The sequence below is a fragment of the Pituophis catenifer genome, unplaced genomic scaffold, assembly GCF_029215685.1.
Source record: "Pituophis catenifer annectens isolate HBS135680 unplaced genomic scaffold, rPitCat1.0.hap2 SCAF_10, whole genome shotgun sequence".
NCBI lineage: Eukaryota > Metazoa > Chordata > Lepidosauria > Squamata > Colubridae > Pituophis > Pituophis catenifer.
Genome location: NW_027256890.1, coordinates 12427356 through 12448147, shown reverse-complemented (window position 1 = coordinate 12448147; position 20792 = coordinate 12427356). Strand labels below are relative to the sequence as shown.

The window sequence follows — 20792 nt, the reverse complement described above, 5'->3', positions numbered from 1 at the left end:
CTGGAGGGGCTGGCAGCCAACAGGCTACAACAGATGGGCTGTAAAACCCCCCAATCTTATGACAACCAGAATCACGGGTCTATATTTGTTTGGGGTGTCATTGCAACAAACCGAGTCTGACGGTCTTGCCGTGTCCTCCCACAGCGCCGGGCGCAAACAACCAGACCGATGGGGTAGAACTCAAAACTAGCTACTTTATTGTTCTCTGCCTGTAATATAGGAATCTTTCCCCAGACTGGCAAGCTTGCCCCTGGGAAAGACCAGATAACGGAAAAACAAGAGTCGGAAGGGACCTTGGAGGTCTTCTAGTCGGACCCCCTGCTCGAGCAGGAAACCCGATATCATTTCAGACAAATGGTTGTCGTATGTATGAACCCGTTGCCAAGCATCTGTATTTTTGACCACCTGATCATAGGGACGGTATAAAGGTTGTGACTGGAAAATGATACTAGGTCACTTGTAACTGAATGGTCACTCAATGAACTGCTGTAAATCGAGGACTACCTGTTGAATTCATCCTTTTAAAAAAAATTGCAGGAAGGGGATTTCAGGAAACAGCTTTTTTAAGACCGGAGCAGCTGACTTCCTTCCCACACACATCCCTCACCTCCACAGCTGCGCAGATGTCCGGAGAGCAAATTTCCCAGATCCGAAGTTCTCCCAAGACCTTCAAAAAAGTAGGAGGCCGGATGCGTAAGTCCGGATTCCTGGCAAACCTTTCCAGCTTTTTGAGGACTTTCTGGGTACGGCGGTCTCTCCTGATGTCATCGGGAATCCTTTCCAGCAAAGTGGAAAACCTTGGGAAAAAAAGAGACAATCCTAAACGAGAGAAAAACAGCCTGTCCCACTCGTAAATAGCTAAGAGTAAAGAACTTTATTGTCTACCACCTATGCTGCAAGAATCTTCCTAGATGGCTTGCCTTCCCCTGGGAATGACCAGATAATGATTCATACATTTTGAGGGCCAGTTTATGTTGCTTGTGACTTACACAAGGATTCCAAGCTACAGCCTGGCTTGACTCCTCCTTCCAGTCTGCCTGGCAGTTTTCCCAACGTTGGCATGCAAGTGATAATAATCAAGACTGTTCTAGGGCAGCGGTCACCAACTGGTGGTCCATGGTGGTCCGCGAGAAAATTTTGGTGGTCCGCAGAAAAGTTATTTGCATTTTTTAAATATTGCACTAAATCAGGGGTCCTCAAACTACGGCCCCTGGGCCGGATATGTGCAATGAACGCTTGTGTTGCTGCAGAGAGTCTCCCCCTTCGGGGTCTTTTTGTGTGGGTCGGAGGGGGGCAGAAATTCCGACTTGGGGTCTGCTTCGGCCTCCTGGTGTGGGGCTTTGGGCGAAGGCTGGAGGGAAGAGCCGCTGGTGGCGAAGAGCCGGAGGGCCTCGTTCCAGTGGGACTGCATCATGGCCTGGAACTGGCTGAGCATCTCAGCCCGCTGAGCCTCCAGGCGCCGGTACCTGGCCTTGCATTCCCGCAGGTCTTCCCTCTGCTTGGAAAGCCTCTGCTCCTAGTCCTCAGTGAGGTGCTTCTGCTGAGCCTCTTTCTCTCTCAGATCCAATTTGAACTGAGCTGTTTTGCCAACTCCGTACCTTCCGTAAAGCCCTGAAGACGTTTTTATTCCACCAAGCCGGCCTAGCCTAATGGTTTTTAATTGGGATTTTAAATTTTAAGGATTTGGGGGTTTTAAATTGGGAAGCTAATGATTTAATTTTTTTTTTAATTATCTTAACTTTTGTATTTGTATGTTTTTTAATTTTGGCTGTTCACCGCCCTGAATCCCTTCTGGGAGAAGGGCGGTATACAAAATAAATGAATGAATGAATGAATGAATGAATGAATGAATGAATGAATAAATTAACTCTTTCTCTTGGTGGCTGCTTAGCTCCAACAACTGCTTCCTGTTGGGGCCCTAAGGAGCCCAGGTGGGGAGGCGGGGAGTTGGCCACGCCCACCCAGTCACATGACCACCTAGCCACGCCCACCCCACCGGTCATTAGGCAGATCGTGTTAGTGGCCCGCGGCATTTAAAATTATGAATTTAGTGGTCCCTGAGGTCCAAAAGGTTGGCGACTCCTGTTCTAGGAAGAAGGACCCTCCTCTCTTCCTGATCCTCCCAGTAACTATTACACTTCCACAAAGCCCACAAGATGTTTGGAATTAAAATGGATAAAATCTCCTGAATTTAGGACGACGAAAATTTCTTGTGCTTCCCAAGGCACAACATATCCAAATATGGAACTTGGGTTCGTTTTCAATTGCGATGAAGGGGGTTTAGGATGCCAGGACCACATTCTGGGTTTCCCTTTGCAGAATTACGCAACCCCAAAAGTCCAGCTCGGCCCTCTTTTCCCCACCCCCTCCCACCCCCTTTCTCACCAGTTTTCCGATTCTGCATCCTGTTCGGGCTCTTTGCCCACCACGGACTGTTTCATTCGCTCAAGATCTTTCCGGAAGCGGGTCAGATAGTTCAGACACAGGAATTTCTGAATGTTCTTCTCCTCTCGTCTCCTGTCAAATGAGTAGGCGGGTTTGACACAAACATCAACGTCCGAAGCAGTCTCTTACGGCTTACGGCATCTATAAGTGGCCTGTAAGTTTAACGTAAACCAGCCTTTCCCGTCTGGCCTTTTGCCACTTGGTGGCCGCGTCTGTGTGTGTATGCGTGTGTGTATGCATACGTGTGTGCTTGTATGTTGGGGGCAGGGAGGTCCAAGACCTGTAGAGTAAAACTAAGGTATTTAGCAACAGAAATTTTGGGCCCAATTGTGTTGGTAAATTGAGCCTCTATAGCCATGATGGTGAACCTATGCCACAGGTGGCACGCAGAGCTGTCACCCCCAGCCAAGCTCCACCGTGCATTGACACGCACCTCCTGCCAGCCAGCTGGTCTTCAGGTCTCTGCTATGCATGTGTGGGAGCGGGGCACATACGGGGGACATGCACACTCATGCATGAGGGGGCTGGGCACATGTGCAGGAGGTGCAGGATGTTTTCCACGCCCAAAACGGGACACGGGGCCTCGTGTGGCTCCCCTGCACCCTGTTTTGGCTTCCAGGTTGGTGCAGGCGGCTTTCCAGGCCCGAAATGGGGCACGGGGGGCCTCGGGTGGCTCCCCTGCATCCCGTTTTGGCTTCCAGATTGGTGCAGTAGGTTTTCTAGGTCCAAAATGCACCCCGTTTTGGGCCTGGAAAGGCGCCTGCACCAACCTGGAAGCCAAAATAGGGTGCGGATGGGGCGGGGTGCATGCGCGGGAGGCACTCACATCCCATTTTGGGGGTTCGGGCACGCAAGTGTGTCCTTTGGGCACTCGGTACCAAAAAGGTTAACCATCACTGCTGTTTAGCCATTTGAGTTCTTTGTGGCTGACTCTGGGTGGACTTCTTATATCTCCTGCGATATCTCTGAATACATCTGAATTTCTCTTCTGAATTTTTCTGCAATACGTCTGCATTTTCTTCTTTTGTCTTTACTCCATGCTGGCTAATAGCATTGGTTATCGAGTGGGGGTTTCGTTGGCTTGGCCTGACCTGCAAACCAGGTTCCTCCCCAGCCTCCTCGCTGTCCGACTCCGCCTCCAGCTCCGCAGGCTGCTGGCGGACCACAACACGTGGCTTTGCAACTTGGAAGCAACGCCGAAGGGCTCAACCTACCTCTCCAGGATGTCGAGTTGGTCGTGCAGCCGGAAGGCGTTTTCCTGGGACACGTCAAAAAACAATTCTTTCATCTCGTGGCACAGTTGCTGCTTCCTTCTAATGAAAGAGCTGTGGGGGGGAAAGACATAATAGAAAGAAATAGAAATAGAAATAGAAAAAATAGAAATAGAAATAGAAATAGAAATAGAAAGGAATGGAATGGAATAAGAGTAGAGTAGAGTAGAGTAGAGTAGAGTAGAAGAATAGAATAGAATAGAATAGAATAGAATAGAATAGAATAGAATAGAATAGAATAGAATAGAATAGAATAGAATAGAATAGAAAATAGAGAATAGAATAGAATAGAATAGAATAGAATAGAATAGAATAGAATAGAATAATAGAATAGAATTAGGGATAGAGTGGAGTGGAGTGGAGTGGAGTGGAGTGGAGTGGAGTGGAGTGGAGTGGAGTAGAGTAGAGTAGAGTAGAGTAGAGTAGAGTAGAGTAGAAATAAGGAACAGAACAGAACAACAGAAAATATGGAATGGAATGGAATGGAATGGAATATAGAATAGAGTAGAATAGAGTAGAGTAGAATAGAATAGAATAGAATAGAATAGAATAGAATAGAATAGAATAGAATAGAATAGAATAGAATAGAATAGAATAGAATAGAATAGAATAGAATTAGGGATAGAATAGAGTAGAGTAGAGTAGAGTAGAGTAGAGTAGAGTAGAGTAGAGTAGAGTAGAGTAGAGTAGAGTAGAGTAGAGTAGAAATAAGGAACAGAACAGAACAACAGAAAATATGGAATGGAATGGAATGTAGAATAGAATAGAATAGAATAGAATAGAATAGAATAGAATAGAATAGAATAGAATAGAATAGAATAGAATTAGCAATAGCAATAGCAATAGCACAGTGCTTTACAGCCCTCTCTAAGCGGTTTACAGACTCAGCCTATTGACCCCAACGATCAGGGTCCTCGTTTTACCAACCTCGGAAGGCTGGAAGACTGAGTCAACCTTGAGTCAATCACGATCGAACTCCTGGCGGTGGGCATAATCAGCCTGCAAATACTGCATTCTAACCACCGCCTTCCCATTGGCATCTGTATACCTACCTTTCAGGACTGCAAAGCTCGGTTGTTTTGTCATCTTCCATAAATGTTGCGGTGGTGGTTTTGTCTTCTCGGACAGTCACGGCCAACGAACTACAAGGAAACAGAGACCACGGGTGAGGGGGGAGAAATCAACAGGGCAGGTAAGAAAACCTCACCCTAAACCTCAGCCTTTTTCTATGTCTGTAATGACATCCTCAAAGGGACACGGTGGCTCAGTGGCTAAGACGCTGAGCTTTTCGATTGAAAGGTCGGCAGTTCAGCGGTTCGAATCCCTAGTGCCGCGTAAAGGGGTGAGCTCCCATGACTTGTCCCAGCTTCTGCCAATCTAGCAGTTCGAAAGTATGTAAAAAATGCAAGTAGGAAAATAGGGACCACCTTTGGTGGGAAGGGAACAGCGTTTCCGTGCGCCTTTGGCGTTGAGTCATGCCGGTCGCATGACCACGGAGACGTCTTCGGACAGCGCTGGCTCTTCGGCTTTAAAACAGAGATGAGCACCGCCCCCTAGAGTCAGGAACGACTAGCACATACGTGCAAGGGGGAACCTTTACCTTTAATAAAATCCTTCCAAATTCTGGACTATGAAACAGAACCAGCAGAGTAAAGAAGAATTTAGACTGACTTTCCCTCTCTTACTTGTGACTCCCGAACTCACCTCTTTCTTTTGGCCTCCACTCCGCTTCCTTCTTTGTGTATTCCTGTGCTGGTTTTATCTTCCTTCGAAGAGGTCGCCGAGCTGAAAAAAGACCAGATTATCCTTCAGCCCTTTATTATTCTAGAACTGGGGTGTCCCACCTTGGCATCTTTGAGGCTTGGGGGACTTCAACTCCCAGAATTCCCCAGCCAGCGTGGAAAAACCTTGAAACCCATTGTACATATCGACTTACGACTGTTGATTTTTTAAAAATCGATTTTCTATTAAATACATTTCTTAGTGCTTAATAAACATCGTGTTGTCTGGATATTTAGTTTGCAGCACAAATTTACATTTTTAAATCTCCACCCCTTTTTTCCAACCATTGGTAAAATAAAGTCCGTGTCTGATAATATATCTACATCTTCTTTCTGTTTAATTTTCAGGGTCGATCTAGCCATTTCTGCACAACCTAGTATCTTCCTGACTATCTCTTCATCTCGCGGTATAGCTTCATTTTCCAGTATTGTGCAAATATAATCCTTGCTGCTCAGTGGTGGGATCCAATCGGTGTAACAACCGGCTCGCTTTGTGCTCGCAAGCACGGCAAACACACACTCCACGCCTGCGCAGTACGTTTGAAAACAGCTCTAAAACTTACCTTCTACTGCAGCCCCTGTAAGTAAAACAGCTGAGGGGCGGCAATCCGCTCTGCCGCACCTATCAGCTGGGCTTCAAACAAAGGAAATATAGCTTGGTATAGCGCAGGGGGGTGGGGGGTGAGCGGGCGAGCCCAGCTGATCATTGGAGCGAACTAGTTCGCTCTCAGCTGATTGTTGAAGCTACCGGTACACCCGAACTGATCTGAACCGGCTGATCGTTGAAGCTACCGGTACACCTGAACTGATCCGAACCGGCTGATCGTTGAAGCTACCGGTACACCTGAACCGATCCGAACCGGCTGATCGTTGAAGCTACCGGTACACCTGAACCGATCCGAACCTGCTGAATCCCACTCCTATTGCTGCTGTTAAGACATGTAATATTAAATACATACTTTCCTTATCAATTTTTTTCTGATATTATACCTAATACAGACAGTTCAGGTTTAAAATCTGCATGTTTCCCTATCATCTTTTCTAGCCACCTGTGTATCTTTGCCCAATTTTTTTTTTTTGCTTTGACACACTTCCATCACATATGATAAAATGTGCCCATTTTTTGGTTACATTTCTAACATTTTTTTTTTTAATTTGATTTATATGCCGCCCTTCTCCGAAGACTCAGGGCGGCTTACAATGTGCTCAGCAATAGCCTTCATCCTTTTGTATATTTATACAAAGTCAGCTTATTGCCCCCACAATCTGGGTCCTCAATTTACCTACCTTAGAAAGGATGGAAGGCTGAGTCAACCTTGAGCCTTGGCGAGATTCGAACCTGCAGTGATTGCAGGCAGCTGGTCTTAATAACCAGCTTAATAACAGGGTGCCTTAAACCCCTGTACTACCAAGGCTCAACATGTATTTTTAAACATTTTAGCTAGCCTAGCAGGTGACTTACGACTGTAATTGAGTCCCAAAATAACTGCTGCTAAGAGAGAGAGCTCTCAAGTGAGTTTGGCCCTGCTTTACGACTTTTCTGGCCATCGTGGTTAAGTGAATGACCGCAGTTGTTAAATTAGCGACACGGTTACTAACTGAAATTTGGCTTCCCCCATTGACTTCGTTCGTCGGAAAGTCGCCAAAACAGGATCACATGACCCCGGGGGAAGCTGCAACCGTCATAAGTACGAGTCGGTTGACAAGCGTCTGAATTTTGATCATGGGAGCGTGGGGCTGCTGCAACGGTTGTAAGTGTGGGGAAAAAAAGATTGTGAGTCCCTTTTTTCAGTGCCGTCGTAACTTTGAACGGCCACTAAATGAACGGTCATAAGTTGAGGACTACCTGTAATGAAGAACAGACCTTCAGGGGTTTGCATGCAGTCAATGGGCAAGAGAATGATTGTGGCTTACCTCTTGCCTCGTTGTCCAAACGATACTTCGCTGTCGAACATTTCTAGACTGAAAAATAAGAAGGAGAACTTGAATGTTGTGGCCTGTTGGCCGCCGGCCCCTCCAGCAGCCGAATCAGAGGAGGAGGAGGAGGAGGAGGAGGAGGAGGTGAGGGAGTCAGGATCAGCATCAAGGCAACCTGGGAGCTCCGAGGGGGAAGAGGGAATGGAGCTGGCAGAGAGAGAGAGACAGAGGTGGAGCCTGGGCCGTCCGTCAGCCCTCAGATGGAGAGTCAACAGCCCCCAGGTCTGGAGGTGGCTGATGAGGAAGAGGAGGAACAGCTGCGTCCAGTGCCTGATGCACAGAAGGCAGAGGAGAGGAGAGCAGTGGAAATCTATGGGCCGGTCCTTGGGACGGAAGAACCACCGCTGCTAGCGAGGCCCCACCCTAACTCTGGGGATAAAAGGCAGGGGGGCGGAGATGAATAGACATGGTAGATAGACTTGTTAGCCTGCAAGAGAAACTTTTTGCCAGGGCTGCCGGGGCTCCTAATTAAAGGAATCTTTTGAGTTCGCTTCAGAGGGTTTGTCGGGTTTGGGGAGCTGGGTCAGAACATTTGAAGCTCAGATGTAGGCGGAGAACAAAGCCGAGAAAACCTCTCAGCGAACGAGTGAAGATCTTTCATTCAGAAGACCAACTATGCCACCATTTGATCCACTTGGGGTGGTATCATTGAATGAGGGTTTTTCAAGTCTAGGATTGAACAACTAGGTGTCAGCACGTCAAGATGCATTTATCCTAGTGCTGACCTAAGAAGGAGAACGCAGGCGTCTGCAACGGGACGGTTGCCTTTCACCTACTTATTTCCTCTGGAGATAATGTCCCCTAGGAGATGGATGGGAGGGGGGAAATTCTTTGAATTGGAGCAGTAGATTAGGGGTGAATGATTGGGAAGATGGCCAATGAATGCAGAGGAGTGGGGGAAGGAAGAGGAGGGGTTTTGGGGCAGCACGTCAGTGCCGGCTGCAACGAGTCGGTGTAAAAGGTGCTGTGCTTAATAAAATGGAAGTTTGTTTTATAAAAGACTTTGTTTGCGATGCAATTTATTTGAAGACAGCCTGAAAACCTGACACTAGGATTAAGTCGGGAACGACTAGCACATATGTGCGAGGGGAACCTTTACCGTTACCAGCAATCTCACAGCCCTGGCCTATGGCAGCAGGAGTGAAGGAGGCTGAACTCCTTCTTTCCTCCCACCTTTCCTTTTTAAATCCTGTCTTTTTAGATTTCAATTTAAAACTGGTCAGATTTTTCTTGAAAAAAAAAAAAAAAGCTATCCAAACAACGCTGGGAGCCTTTCCGGCTAATAGACGACCAAACTAATTTAACAAATGACTTTTGTAAAATGCAAACAAAGGCAATTGGATGCGCTCTTTTAAATTAGAGACAGGCGTACTCTTCCCCACCCACCCCCAAAAGGCCAATCCTCCCAACTTACTAATGCGGTTTTGTACTCCAAAACATGTTCTCCTTGCTAAAATTCTTAGCCACGTCTTCGTGTATCATCCGAAGTAAGGTCTGTAGGTCTGTGGAAGAAAGAAAAAGAAAGAAAGAAAAAGAAAGAAAGAAAGAAAGAAAGGAAGGAAGGAAGGAAGGAAGGAAGGAAGGAAGGAGGGAAGGAAGGAAGGAAGGAAGGAAGGAAGGAAGAAAAAGAAAGAAAGAAAGAAGGAAGGAAGGAAGGAAGGAAGGAAGGAAGGAAGGAAGGAAGAAAGAAAGAAAGAAAGAAAGAAAGAAAGAAAGAAAGAAAGAAAGAAAGAAAGAAAGAAAGAAAGAAAGAAAGAAAAAAAAAGAAAGACAAAACGAAGCGGAATTAAATCCCAGGAGACTCGCCTCTTCAGAGAGTTGGCAGCGAAAAACATTGGATGACCCAAGATGTGAAAAGTAAGAGCCTCAAAGGTGGACCAAACACACCAGCTCAGATTCATAAATCTCATTTGGCAAGTATATAATCTTGAAGAGACCAATTTATATTCATTGCGGAAATGTCACGAAACGTCTTGTTTATTCTTTTTTTTAGAACATCCATCTTTTTGGAAAATACACAGCAGCCCTCACCCATAACTAAAAGCTGATTGACTTTCGTTCTTTCTCTTTCTTCCTTCCTTTCCTTCCTTTTTCTTTCTTTTTCCTTCCTCCCTTCCTTTATCTACCTTCCTTCCTTTTTCTTTCTTTCTTTCCTTTCTTCCTTTCTCTTCCTTCCTTCCCTTTCCTTCCTTCCTTTCTCTTTCTTTCCTTCCTTCCTTTTTTTTTTTTTTTAAATTTGATTTATATGCCGCCCTTCTCCGGAGACTCAGGGCGGCTTACAATGCGTTAAGCAATAGCCTTCATACTTTTGTATATTTATACAAAGTCAGCTTATTGCCCCCACAAACTGGGTCCTCATTTCACCTACCTTAGAAAGGATGGAAGGCTGAGTCAACCAACTTCCTTCCTTCCTTTTCCTTCCTTCCTTCCTTCCTTCCTTCCTTCCTTCCTTCCTTCCTTTATTTCTCTTTCTTTCCTTCCTTCCTTCCTTTTCCTTCCTTCCTTCCTTCCTCTCTTCCTTCCTTCCTTCTTTCTTTCGATGTATCATATAATCATAAGGCTGGAAGGGACCTCAGAGGTCTTCTAGTCCAACCCCCAGCGCAAGCAGGAGAACCTAGACTATTCCTACTACCATGAGGACCCAGATTGTCTTAGTGAGGGCTGTAAAAGCAATATAGAAGTGTTATTGCTATTCCAGACACAGCCCAATCTCTTCTCCAGTGATGGAACAATCACAACTTCTAGTGGCAAGTTGTTCCACTGATTCATTCTTCTCACTGTCAGGAAATTTCTCCTTAGTTCTAAGTTGCTTCTCTCCTTGATGAGTTTCCACCCGTTGCTTCTTGTCTTGCCCTCATGTGCTTTGGAGAAGAGCTTGACTCCCTCTTCTTTGGGGCAGCCCCTGAGATATTGAAATAGTTGTTCCAATATCTGTTTTTAAATTTTGTATTTATGGGTTTTTATCTTGTGGCTGTTCACTGCCCTGAGTCCTTCGGGAGTAGGGCAGTATATAACTAAACTAAACTAAACTAAACTAAACTAAACTAAACTAAACTAAACTAAACTAAACTAAACTAAACTAAACTAAACTAAACTAAACTAAACTAAACTAAACTAAACAAGACTGCTATCATGTCTTCCCTAGTCCTTCTTTTCATTAAACCAGACCAGTGTTTCCCAAACTTGGGAACTTCAAGATGTATGGACTTCAACTCCCAAAATCCCACAGCCAGCCATGCTGGATGGGGAATTCTGGGAGTTGAAGTCCACACTTCTTAAAAGTTCCCAAGTTTGGGAAACACTGAACTAGACATACCCAATTCCAGCCACTGAGCTCTACAGAACCTCTTAAGTATAAGCACATATTCTACTTGTATACAACCCAAATCAATAGACTCTAGGGGATATTTACGAAGCGACCGACCCCAAAATCCATAAACGCCGTCCCCGGTGAGCAAAAATTAAATCAGCCGGGAACTAATCAAGGTTCTGAAAACCCAAGAATGAAATGATAGTAGCCCTCACGAAAAGGAGGCAAGCGATCGGAATCTCCCCCTAATTTAAACATAAGGCGGTAAATCGATGGAAGTACAAATTAAAGACGGGGGGAGCAAACCGTTTCACCAAATCTCTTTAGAGGAACCGTGTCGTGGAGAGCGTTAAAAACATTCACAGGACGAGAGCGAGGCTGTTTTGCAAACTTTTAAGAGCGGAGCAACGTGGAAACCGCCTTCTGGCCTTCATGCGTGAAGGACCGGATCAAAATCTTTTCTCAAGGGAGTACATACCGGATGGTTCAGGTCAGTGGTGAAATTCAATTTTTTTTACTATCGGTTCTGTGGGCGTGGCTTGGTGGGCTGGGCGTGACTTGGTGGGCGTGGCAGAGGAAGGATACTGCAAAATCCCCATTCCCTCCCTACTCCAGGGGAAGGCTACTGCAAAATCCCCATTCCCACCCCACTCCGGGGGAGGGCTACTGCAAAATCCCCATTCCCACCCCCCTCCGGGGGAGGGCTACTGCAAAATCCCCATTCCCACCCCACTCCAGGGGAAGGCTACTGCAAAATCCCCATTCCCACCCCATTCCAGGGGAAGGCTACCGCAAAATCCCCATTCCCACCCCACTCCAGGGGAAGGATACGGCAAAATCCCCATTCCCACTCCAGGGGAAGGATACTGCAAAATCTCCATTCCCACCCCGCTCCAGGCGAAGGATACTACAAAACCCCCATTCCCACCCCACTCCAGGTGAAGGATATTGCAAAACCCCCATTCCCACCCCACTCTGGGGCCAGCCAGAGGTGGTATTTGCCGGTTCTCCAAACGACTCAAAATTTCTGCTACCGGTTCTCCAGAACCTGTCAGAACCTGCTGGATTTCACCCCTGCACCAGGTAGCAAAAGATCCTGCAGGTACCGGCTACCAAGCCACGTTTAATATACAGGTAGCCCTCGACTTATAACCACAATTGGGAGCAGAATTGGATTGGCTTCGTGACCCCATGATTCACTTAACAGCCGTGCCAAAAAAAAGGTTGCAAAATCGGGCAGAACGCACTTAACAACCGTTGTGCTTCTGGTCCCAATTGGGGCGTAAACCGAGAACTACCTGTATCGTGTAGAAAATAGTAGTCCCCTTGTCCCAAAGATGCTTTTTTCAGCAGGCAACTGGACTTCCTTGTGTTTTTCCTTGAAGACATTTCACTTCTCATCCAAGGAGCTTCTTCAGTTCTCAGTCCAGTTCTTCTTCAGAACCGAAGAAGCTTCTTGGATGAGAAGCGAAACGTCTTCAAGGAAAAGTCCAGCTGCCTTTTGAAAAAAACACCTTTGAGGGACAACCATGATCTGGGTGACAGAGGATCTCCATAGAAATTTGAACAATCCCCTGGATCGGTCTGGAATCTCCCAAGGGCTCACAGTAGCTCAGAGGCTCTTCTTCCTCCTTGGCGCTGGTCTCCTTGGTCTGCTTGCTGTAGCTGGACTCCATCTCTTCTACCTCCTTGGCGCTGTCAGAGGTAGGCTGGGCGACTTCGTCGGAGCCGGGGGTCAAGGAACTGGTGCTGGCCAAAGTGGTTTTGCTATGCGGCGAGGACAATCCACTGATCTTGGACATGCTCCCTGTCATCTTGGGTGACTTTTTGCTGGACGGGCCACGAATCTGCTTCTGGGTGTATCTTCTGCCCTGGAGGAATCATTAACAGAATGACGGAGTTGGAAGGGACCTCGGAGGACTTCTAGTCCAACCTCCTGTTCAAGCAGGAGACCCTAGACCCGTGATGGCGAATCTATGGTATGTGTGCGTGTGCCGACTAGCTGATTTTCGGGCCTTCTGGGCCCACTGGAAGTAGGGAAACAGGCTGTTTCCTGCCTCCAGAGGGCCTCGGGGAGTGGTGGGTAAGGCCCGTTTTTCTCTCTCCCCAGGCACCAGAGCTTTTCTAGGAGCTTGGGGAGGGCGAAAACGGCCTTCCCCACCGCCAGTGAGACCGGAAGTCACCAAACGAGCAGTTTCCGGCCTCCGGAGGGCCTGCGGGGGAGGTGGGGGGTGGGAAAGGCCTTTTTCACCCTCCCAAAGCTCCTAGAAAGGCTCTGGAGCCTGGGGAGAGCAAAAAAAAAACGGGCCTTCTGGTCCCACCAGAAGTTGGCAAACAGGCAGTTTCCGGCGTCCGGAGGGCCTGAGGGGGATGGGGGTGGGAAAGGCCGTTTTCGCCCTCCCCAAGCTCCTAGAAAGGCTCTGTAGGGAAATTTCCTCCTTAGTTCGATTAGTCTAACTATTCTATGATTCTGTTATTATTCTACTATTCTACCGTGTTTCCCCAAAAATAAGACCCTGTCTTACATTTTTTTTGAGCCCTGAAATAGGCGCTTGGCCTTATTTTCGGGGAGGTCTTATTATTTTGGGGCGCGTGGAGCAAGACAGGGGCTCCTCTTGCCGTCTTACCTGATTTCCAGCTCTGTCTCCCTAACCCTAACCAGAGGAAATGGCGGGGACTGGCTGAGCATGTGGTTAAATATTTTCGGGGAGGGCTTATTTTCGGGGGGGTGGGGGGGTTATTTTAGTGCATGGGCTCAAAATCCCGATTGGGCTTATTATCAGGGGATGTCTTATTTTCGGGAAAACAGGGTATTATTATTATTATTATTCTATTATTCTACCCCTATAACCCGGATTTGCAAAAAAGCTGCAGGGACCAAAGTAAGGGATCAGCCATCCTCGTGTCCCACCCAAGAAAAATTAGCCTTTTGATAGAAGCACTTCCCCATCCAGGGGAACCTACCTTTGCGTGCTGAAGGAAATGCTCCCACCGGTTCTTCACCGCCTTCTCTTTATTGATCGTTTTCATGCAACTTTTCCCGCCACCGTAGTCCCTGAGAAAGATGGAATTTCATCGGCTTTCCAATATCTCATGGAGATTGTTCGGTCAAGCAGGTCCCGGTTGTCCCCAGAGGTGTTTTTTCAAAAGGCAACTGGACTTCCTTTGGTTTTCCTTGAAGACGTTTCGCTTCTCATCCAAGAAGCTTCTTCGGTTCTGAAGAAGAACTGGACTGAGAACCGAAGAAGCTTCTTGGATGAGAAGTGAAATGTTGTTCTGCCCCAGTTACGGACCCCAAAGAACGCAGCACACACACAAAGTCTGTGCAAACCTTAGTTTACTAAATTAAATCAGTCCTTTTTCAAACAAAGGCTGTTAATTAACTTTCTTAACAGCCGACAAGAATCCAAAGAATAAATAATTGTAATCTTACTATGGTTGGCAGAAAGCCCAGAAGCAATTTGCAGGGAACTAAGATCAAGACGCAAAGGAGAGTGAACGAAGTTGTTCCCTGCAAATTGCTTCAGTTGGCATCCCTCCTTAAATAGGCGAAGGGAGTGGCCAATTAGCCCCAAGCCTTACTCTCGAGGAGACCTCCTCCTGAGGAGCCACTCCTGCCTTTTGGCAGCTCTGTGTGCCCGTGCATCGAGAAGAGGCTCCTCCTCTTCTTCCTCTTCACCCATGGAAACTTCTGGAGGTTCTGAAGGCCCTGGCTGAATCCCCACCTCTGGCACCACATCTTCTCCAGCCTCCTCACTGTCCGACTCGAGCGCCAGCTGCACAGGCTGTTGGTGCAGCACCACACCAGCCTCCTCGCTGTCGGAATCACCAACTAGCTCCACAGGCCGCTGACGGGCCACAACAAATGTCTTTGAGGAAAAACCAAGAAAGTCCAATTGCTTTTTGGAAAAAAAACACCTCAGGGACAACAGCAACAGCTACCATCCAATGTCACACAAAAAGAGGAGCAGTTAATTCCAGTTAATTCTACTTTCCTTGAATAGTTTCCATCCGTTGTTTCTTATCCTGCCTTCTGGTGCTTTGGAAAATAATTTGAACCCCCTCTTCTTTGGGGCAGCCCTTCAAATACTGGAATCTTACTGTCATGTAAGACAGTATTACGGGGCCAAATTTATATATATATCTTTTTAATAGTATTTTAATGTTTGTAGTCTATGTTTTTATTTGGCTGTGCACCGCCCTGAGTCGTCAGAGAGAAGGGCGGTATATAAATTTGATATAAAATAAAATAAATAAATAAAAATAAAATGTCACCCCTAGTCCTTCTTTTCTCTGGACTAACCAAACCCATTATTTATATGCTTTAATCTCCAGGCCTTTAATCATCTTAGTTGCTCTTCTTCGCACTTTTTGCAAAGTCTCAACCTCTTTTTTGTAATCCGGGGACCAAAGCTGGATGCAGCATTCCAGGCGTGTCCTTAGTAAGGTTTTATAAAGCGGGTACTAATACTTCACGTGATTTTGATTCTATGCCTCTGTTTATACAACCCAGGATCGTATTAGCTTTTTGGGCTGCCGCCGCACACGATTAGCTCGCGTTTTAAGTGACCGTCCCCTCGGACTCCAAGGCTTTTCCGAACAGAATATTTCCCTTCCAGTGGATCATGAATTGGCTGTACCCAATTCCTACAAGTGGGACGCGGGGGGCTCAGTGGCTAAGACGCCGAGCTTGTCGATCGAAAGGTCGGCAGTTCAGCGGTTCGAATCCCTAGTGCCGAGTAACGGGGTGAGCTCCCGTGACTTGTCCCAGCTTCTGCCAACCTAGCAGTTTGAAAGCAGGTAAAAAATGCAAGTAGAAAAAGAGGGACCACCTTTGGTGGGAAGGGAACAGCGTTCCGTGCGCCTCTGGCGTTGAGTCATGCCGGTCACATGACCACGGAGACGTCTTCGGACAGCGCTGGCTCTTCGGCTTTGAAACAGAGATGAGCACCGCCCCCTAGAGTCGGGAACGGCTAGCACACATGCGCGAGGGGAACTTTTCCCTTTAATACCCACAACCCTCCTTCACACGCCCCTTAATCGTCTTAGCTGCTCTTCTTTGCAACTTTTCTAGGCTTTTAACTTGCTCCCGGCTCCCGAGACCTACTTGGGGTTCCAGCAGGAGATCAATGGCTTCATGCTACTGCTGGGCTCCAGCGTCAAAGCTTCCAGGAGCCAGTTGAGGGCGCAGAGCTGACGGAAGATGGAGTCGCTGTTGAGACAGAGAAAGGCAAGCGGACTGATTGACAGCGGGGAGGAGGCGGGGGGGAAACAGGGAAGGGGCATGGAAGGAACATGCAGGAAGACTTGAGGCTCTCCTGACCAAGGGAAATGCTCATAGATGCAGACCAGAAGTTCTGCTGACATCCATTTTACGGCTGAATTTCTCTCCGGAATTGGCTAATTTGCTATCATCCTTTCCCGCCCCTTGCCGGAGAGATTTCTAAGCAAGGGGGAGAGGGTACCTGCCTTGTCCCCTGCCCCAATGAATCCAGCCAAGGGGAAGAAGTTTTGAGGAAGGAGTTGGGGGGGGGGGTCTTAGCTGCTGAGGAACACTGGCTATGCCCCCCCCCCCCCCGAGTTTTGGCTTCAGGATCCCGGTATCAACTGGACAAACTTGGCATCTTTATAGCAGTTTTCCTTGAAACTGAAATGACGGGAAAAGTTACCATTTCGAGGAAGGATTTGTGAACGTGGATTTTTACAAGTTCCTAGGAGATAATAATTGGGGACTTTGGCATAATTGAAGGCCGAATTGGAGCAAACGAGAAAGCTGGATCCACAACCTCTCTCCCCCTCGATCTCTCTTTCCCTTTCCCTCCTTCTCTCTCCATCTCTATCTCCCTCCCTCCTTCTCCCTTTCCCTCTCTTCCATTCTCCCTTTCTCCCTCCCTCCTTCCCTCTCTCCCTCCCTTTCCTTCCCTCCTTCCCTCTCTCCCCCTCTTTCCCTTTCCCTCCTTCTCCCTTTCCCTCTCTTCCTCTCTTTCCTCTCTCCCTCCCTCCTTCCCCCTTTCCCTCCCTCCCTCCTTCCCTCTCCCTCCCTCCCTTTCCTTCCCTCCCTCTCTCCATTTCTCTCCCCCTCCCTCTCTTGCTCTGCCTCCCTCCCTCTTTCCTTCTTCTCCCTCCCTCCCTCCCTCCCTCCCTCCTTCCCTCCCTCCCTCCCTTTTCTCTTTTTAAAACAAACAGGGGCCCATTACAGATTTTTACCCCCTTTGTGAGACAGAATTAGAGACCAAAAAACCCCCAAGACGAGTGGCTGAACCTACAAATGCGCTTCCGGATGCTTTTCTGAAAGCAAGCCATTATGGATGGGGGTGAAAGGCCGAGCCATTTTCTTCTTCTTCTTCTTTTCTGTCTCGCTCACCAAGAAGCCTCCTGTTAAAAAGAACCTGGAGAGAGAGAGGGACAAAGAGAGATAAAGAGAGAGGGAGAGAGGGAGGGAAAGGGAGGGTGAGAGAGAGAGAGGGAGGGAGGAAGAGAGAAGAGAGGAGAGCAAGAGAGGGAGGGGAGGGTGGGAGGGAGGGAGGGAAGGGAGAGAGGGAGAGAGAAGAGGGGAGAGGGAGAGGGAGGGAGGGAGGAAGAGGAGGGGGAGAGAGGGAGAAAGGAAGGGAGAGAGAAAGGGAGGGAGGGGGAAAGAAAGAGAGAGAGGAGGGAGGGAGAGAGAGGGGGAGGGAGAGAGAGGGAGGGAGAGAGAAGGGAGGGAAGGGAGAGGGAGAAAGAGAAAAGAGGGGGAGGGAGGGAGAGAGGAGGGGAGAGGGAGGGAGAGATGGAGGGAGGAAGAGGAGGCAGAGGGAGGGAGAGAGGAAGGGAGAGAGGAAGGGAGAGAAAAAGAGAGAGGAGGGAGAGAGTGAGAGAGGGAGGGAGAAAGAGAGAGGAGGCGAAGGGAGGGAGGAAGGGAAAGGGAGGGAGGGGGAGAGAGAGAGGGAGGGAGGGGGAGAAAAAGAGAGACAGAGAGAGACCAACATACGTCAGAAAAAAAGGGACGTGTTTGTGTGGGGGTGTTTCTCGCCAGCCGCCAGCCACCCAATTTCTGCCCACTCAGAAGTCCATCTTCATTAAAGGGCCGCCTGACACCCCCCCACTCCCCGCCAGTAAAGATGACCCCGCCTGCCAGGACCGCAAAATAATGCGGCTGGTTGTCCTCACGAATCCGTGTTGGCATTTTTCAGTCCCTGGCAGCTAGAAGCGTCCTTTTTGGGCAAGAGCTGGGACGATCTCCTGACAGCCGGAGGCCCTTTGCAATCTTTCGGAGCAAAGGGACTTAGGAGGAAACAGCTCAGATTAACAGAGTTGGAAGGGACCTTGGAGGTCATCTAGTCCAACCCCTCGCCCAAGCAGGAGACCCTACACCATTGCTGACAGATGGCAGTCCAGTCTCTTCTTGAAAGCCTCCAGAGATGAAGCTCCCACAACGTCTGGAGGCAACTTCTGTTCCATGGGTGGATAGTTCTCACTGTCAGAAAATTCCTCCTTATTTCTAGGTTGAATCTCTCCTTGATCATCCATTCTTCCTTGTCTGGCCTTTGGGTGCTTTGGAAAATAGGTTGACCCCCTCCTCTTTGTGGCAGCCCCTCAAATATTGGAAGCTGCTATCCTGTCTCCCTGGTCCTTCTCTTCACTAGACCAGCCATGCCCAGTTCCTGCAACCGTTCATCGTAGGTTTTAGCCTCCGGTCCCCTCATCATGAACTGCGCCCCGAGATACGAAATATCCCTGATCTCCGTGCTTTCCGCCGTGCCCTCAAGACCCTGATGTTCCAACAAGCGGGGCTAAACATAGGAACATGTGAATGTTTTTAAAACGTTATCTAATTTTAGGTTCTATTTAAGTGGGCCAAACTATGTTATAATAATAATTTTAATTAGCAACTTTATGATGTTTGTGTATCTATATTTTTCTTGACTGCACACCGCCTTGAGTCCTACGGGAGGAAATATAATAAATAAATAAATGAATGAATGAATGAATGAATGAATGAATGAATGAATGAATGAATAAATAAATAAATAAATAAATAAATAAATAAATAAATAAATCATCCTGGTTGCTCTTCTCTGCACTCTTTCTAGAGTCTCAACATCTTTTTTATAGTGTGATGATCAAAAGTGGATGCAGTACTCTAGGTGTAGTCTTACTAAGGCTTTATAGAGTGGTATTAGTGCCTCCCTTGATCTTGATTGTATCCCTCTGTTAATGCAATTTAGGATTGTATTGGCTTTTTAAGCTGCCGCTGCACACGGCTGGCTCCTATTCCCCAGCCAGGTGTTTCTTAACCTTGGCGACTTTTAAGACTTTTGGACTTCAACTCCCAGAATTCCCCCAGCCAGCACTGTTTCTCAACCTTGGCTATTTTAAGGAGCGTAGACTTCAACTCCCAGAATTCCCCCAACCAGTCTGAATGTAAAATTAGACCTGGCCCAACCACCCAGAGCACGATTTGAGCTCGGTGTGGAGAACTTCAACTCCTGATGTCCACAGTCAAGGTGGTAAGAGGAAGCTGAGGTCAAAACCCAAAGCAGCTACTAGGGGGAAGAGAGCCCATCGGTCAATGCAGCAGGAGGGAGGTTGAGGGCACTTACTCGGGTTCGGATTCGGAGTCTTCCTCCGAGGATGAGGATGGGTAGCGAGGGGGCTGAAACTCCGTCCTTCTCCTCTGTTCCTCCTTCCGTTCTTCCAGGCTGGATACGTTCCTCCTCTTGATGGATTCTTGGCGAAGACTATGGAAATACCCCCGCCCAATCTTCACCGAGTTGATCAGATGCCTGCCGAAAAGGAGCAGGTGTTAAACGATGCATAAAGTGGAGTCTCCAAGCATAGCGGAGTCCACTCGGCTGTTTTAGCTGAAAGTCGCCCAAAGTCACCCAGGCAGCTTCCGTGCCTAAGGTGGGACTAGAACTCACCGTCACCTGGTTATTGGCCCAAAGTCACCCAGCTGGCTTCCATGCCTAAGGTGGGACTAGAACTCACCGTCTCCTGGTGATTGGCCCAAAGTCACCCAGCTGGCTTCCATGCCTAAGGTGGGACTAGAACTCACCGTCTCCCGGTGATTGGCCCAAAGTCACCCAGGCAGCTTCCGTGCCTAAGGTGGGACTAGAACTCACCGTCACCTGGTTATTTGCCCAAAGTCACCCAGCTGGCTTCCATGCCTAAGGTGGGACTAGAACTCACCGTCTCCTGGTGATTGGCCCAAAGTCACCCAGGCAGCTTTCAGGCCTAAAGTGAAACTAGAACTCACTGTCTCCTGGTGATTGGCCCAAAGTCACCCAGTTGGCTTTTATGGCTAAGGCGGGACTAGAACTCACTGTCTCCTGGTGATTAGCCCAAATTCACCCAGTTGGCTTTCATGCCTAAAGTGGAACTAGAATTCACCGTCTCCTGATGATTAGCCCAAAGTCACCCAACCAGCTTTCATGCCTATAGTGGAACTAGAACTCACAGTCTCCTGGTGATTGGCCCAAAGTCACCCAGCTGGCTTTCATGCCAAGGCAGGACTAGAACTCACCGTCTCCCTGTTTCTAGTGCCTTTACCACTAGACCAAATGGGCATTCAAAACCACCAAAGTTGGTTAATTCGCAATATGGCCGTGTTCTCGGAGAGCGACTTTGCCCTGCTCCAAATCATGTAAACTGACGCCAAAGGAGCATCCCGTAGGCCGACGTGCCCTGATGGCAGATGAAGCCACTGGCTACCCCGCCAGCCAAGGATCTGGCCTCGGTTCTCCTTGGCGTAACCGCCGCAGCTCTCTCTGCCATCTCCGGCGTTTTTTTTGGGAAACCGAGCACACCGAACGTGGAACGTGGCACGGTGAAGCCTCCCAATGGGCAGGGAAGCTGACGTCCTTTGTGCTCGTAATCGTCCTCGAACATCCAGTTGGGCTTTGCGAGGGCCAAACAATGAAACGACATTCATCTGCTTGTACGACAGCAGGGCGACGTGACAGCTCTTTGTCTCCCGTTCCCAGACATGGCATTTGGGCGGGCGGAGGTGGGGGTGGGGGGGGAGCGTTG

The 20792-nt window shown here is 48.1% G+C and overlaps 1 protein-coding gene across 1 annotated transcript in view; it reads right to left on the bottom strand.

Annotated features, from left to right (window-relative positions):
- CCDC60 (coiled-coil domain containing 60) overlaps positions 1 to 20792 on the bottom strand; it is a 38411-nt gene that overhangs the window by 1146 nt on the left and 16473 nt on the right. The window contains exons 4-15 of the mRNA XM_070950951.1: positions 19364 to 19546; positions 17051 to 17173; positions 15892 to 15996; positions 13749 to 13839; positions 12391 to 12655; positions 8889 to 8976; positions 7412 to 7459; positions 5421 to 5501; positions 4769 to 4858; positions 3660 to 3770; positions 2386 to 2517; positions 608 to 797 (exon numbers count right to left, since the gene is read on the bottom strand). Of these exons, the coding sequence (XP_070807052.1) occupies positions 608 to 797; positions 2386 to 2517; positions 3660 to 3770; positions 4769 to 4858; positions 5421 to 5501; positions 7412 to 7459; positions 8889 to 8976; positions 12391 to 12655; positions 13749 to 13839; positions 15892 to 15996; positions 17051 to 17173; positions 19364 to 19546 (1507 nt within the window). The remainder of the gene's footprint in view (positions 1 to 607; positions 798 to 2385; positions 2518 to 3659; positions 3771 to 4768; positions 4859 to 5420; positions 5502 to 7411; positions 7460 to 8888; positions 8977 to 12390; positions 12656 to 13748; positions 13840 to 15891; positions 15997 to 17050; positions 17174 to 19363; positions 19547 to 20792) is intronic.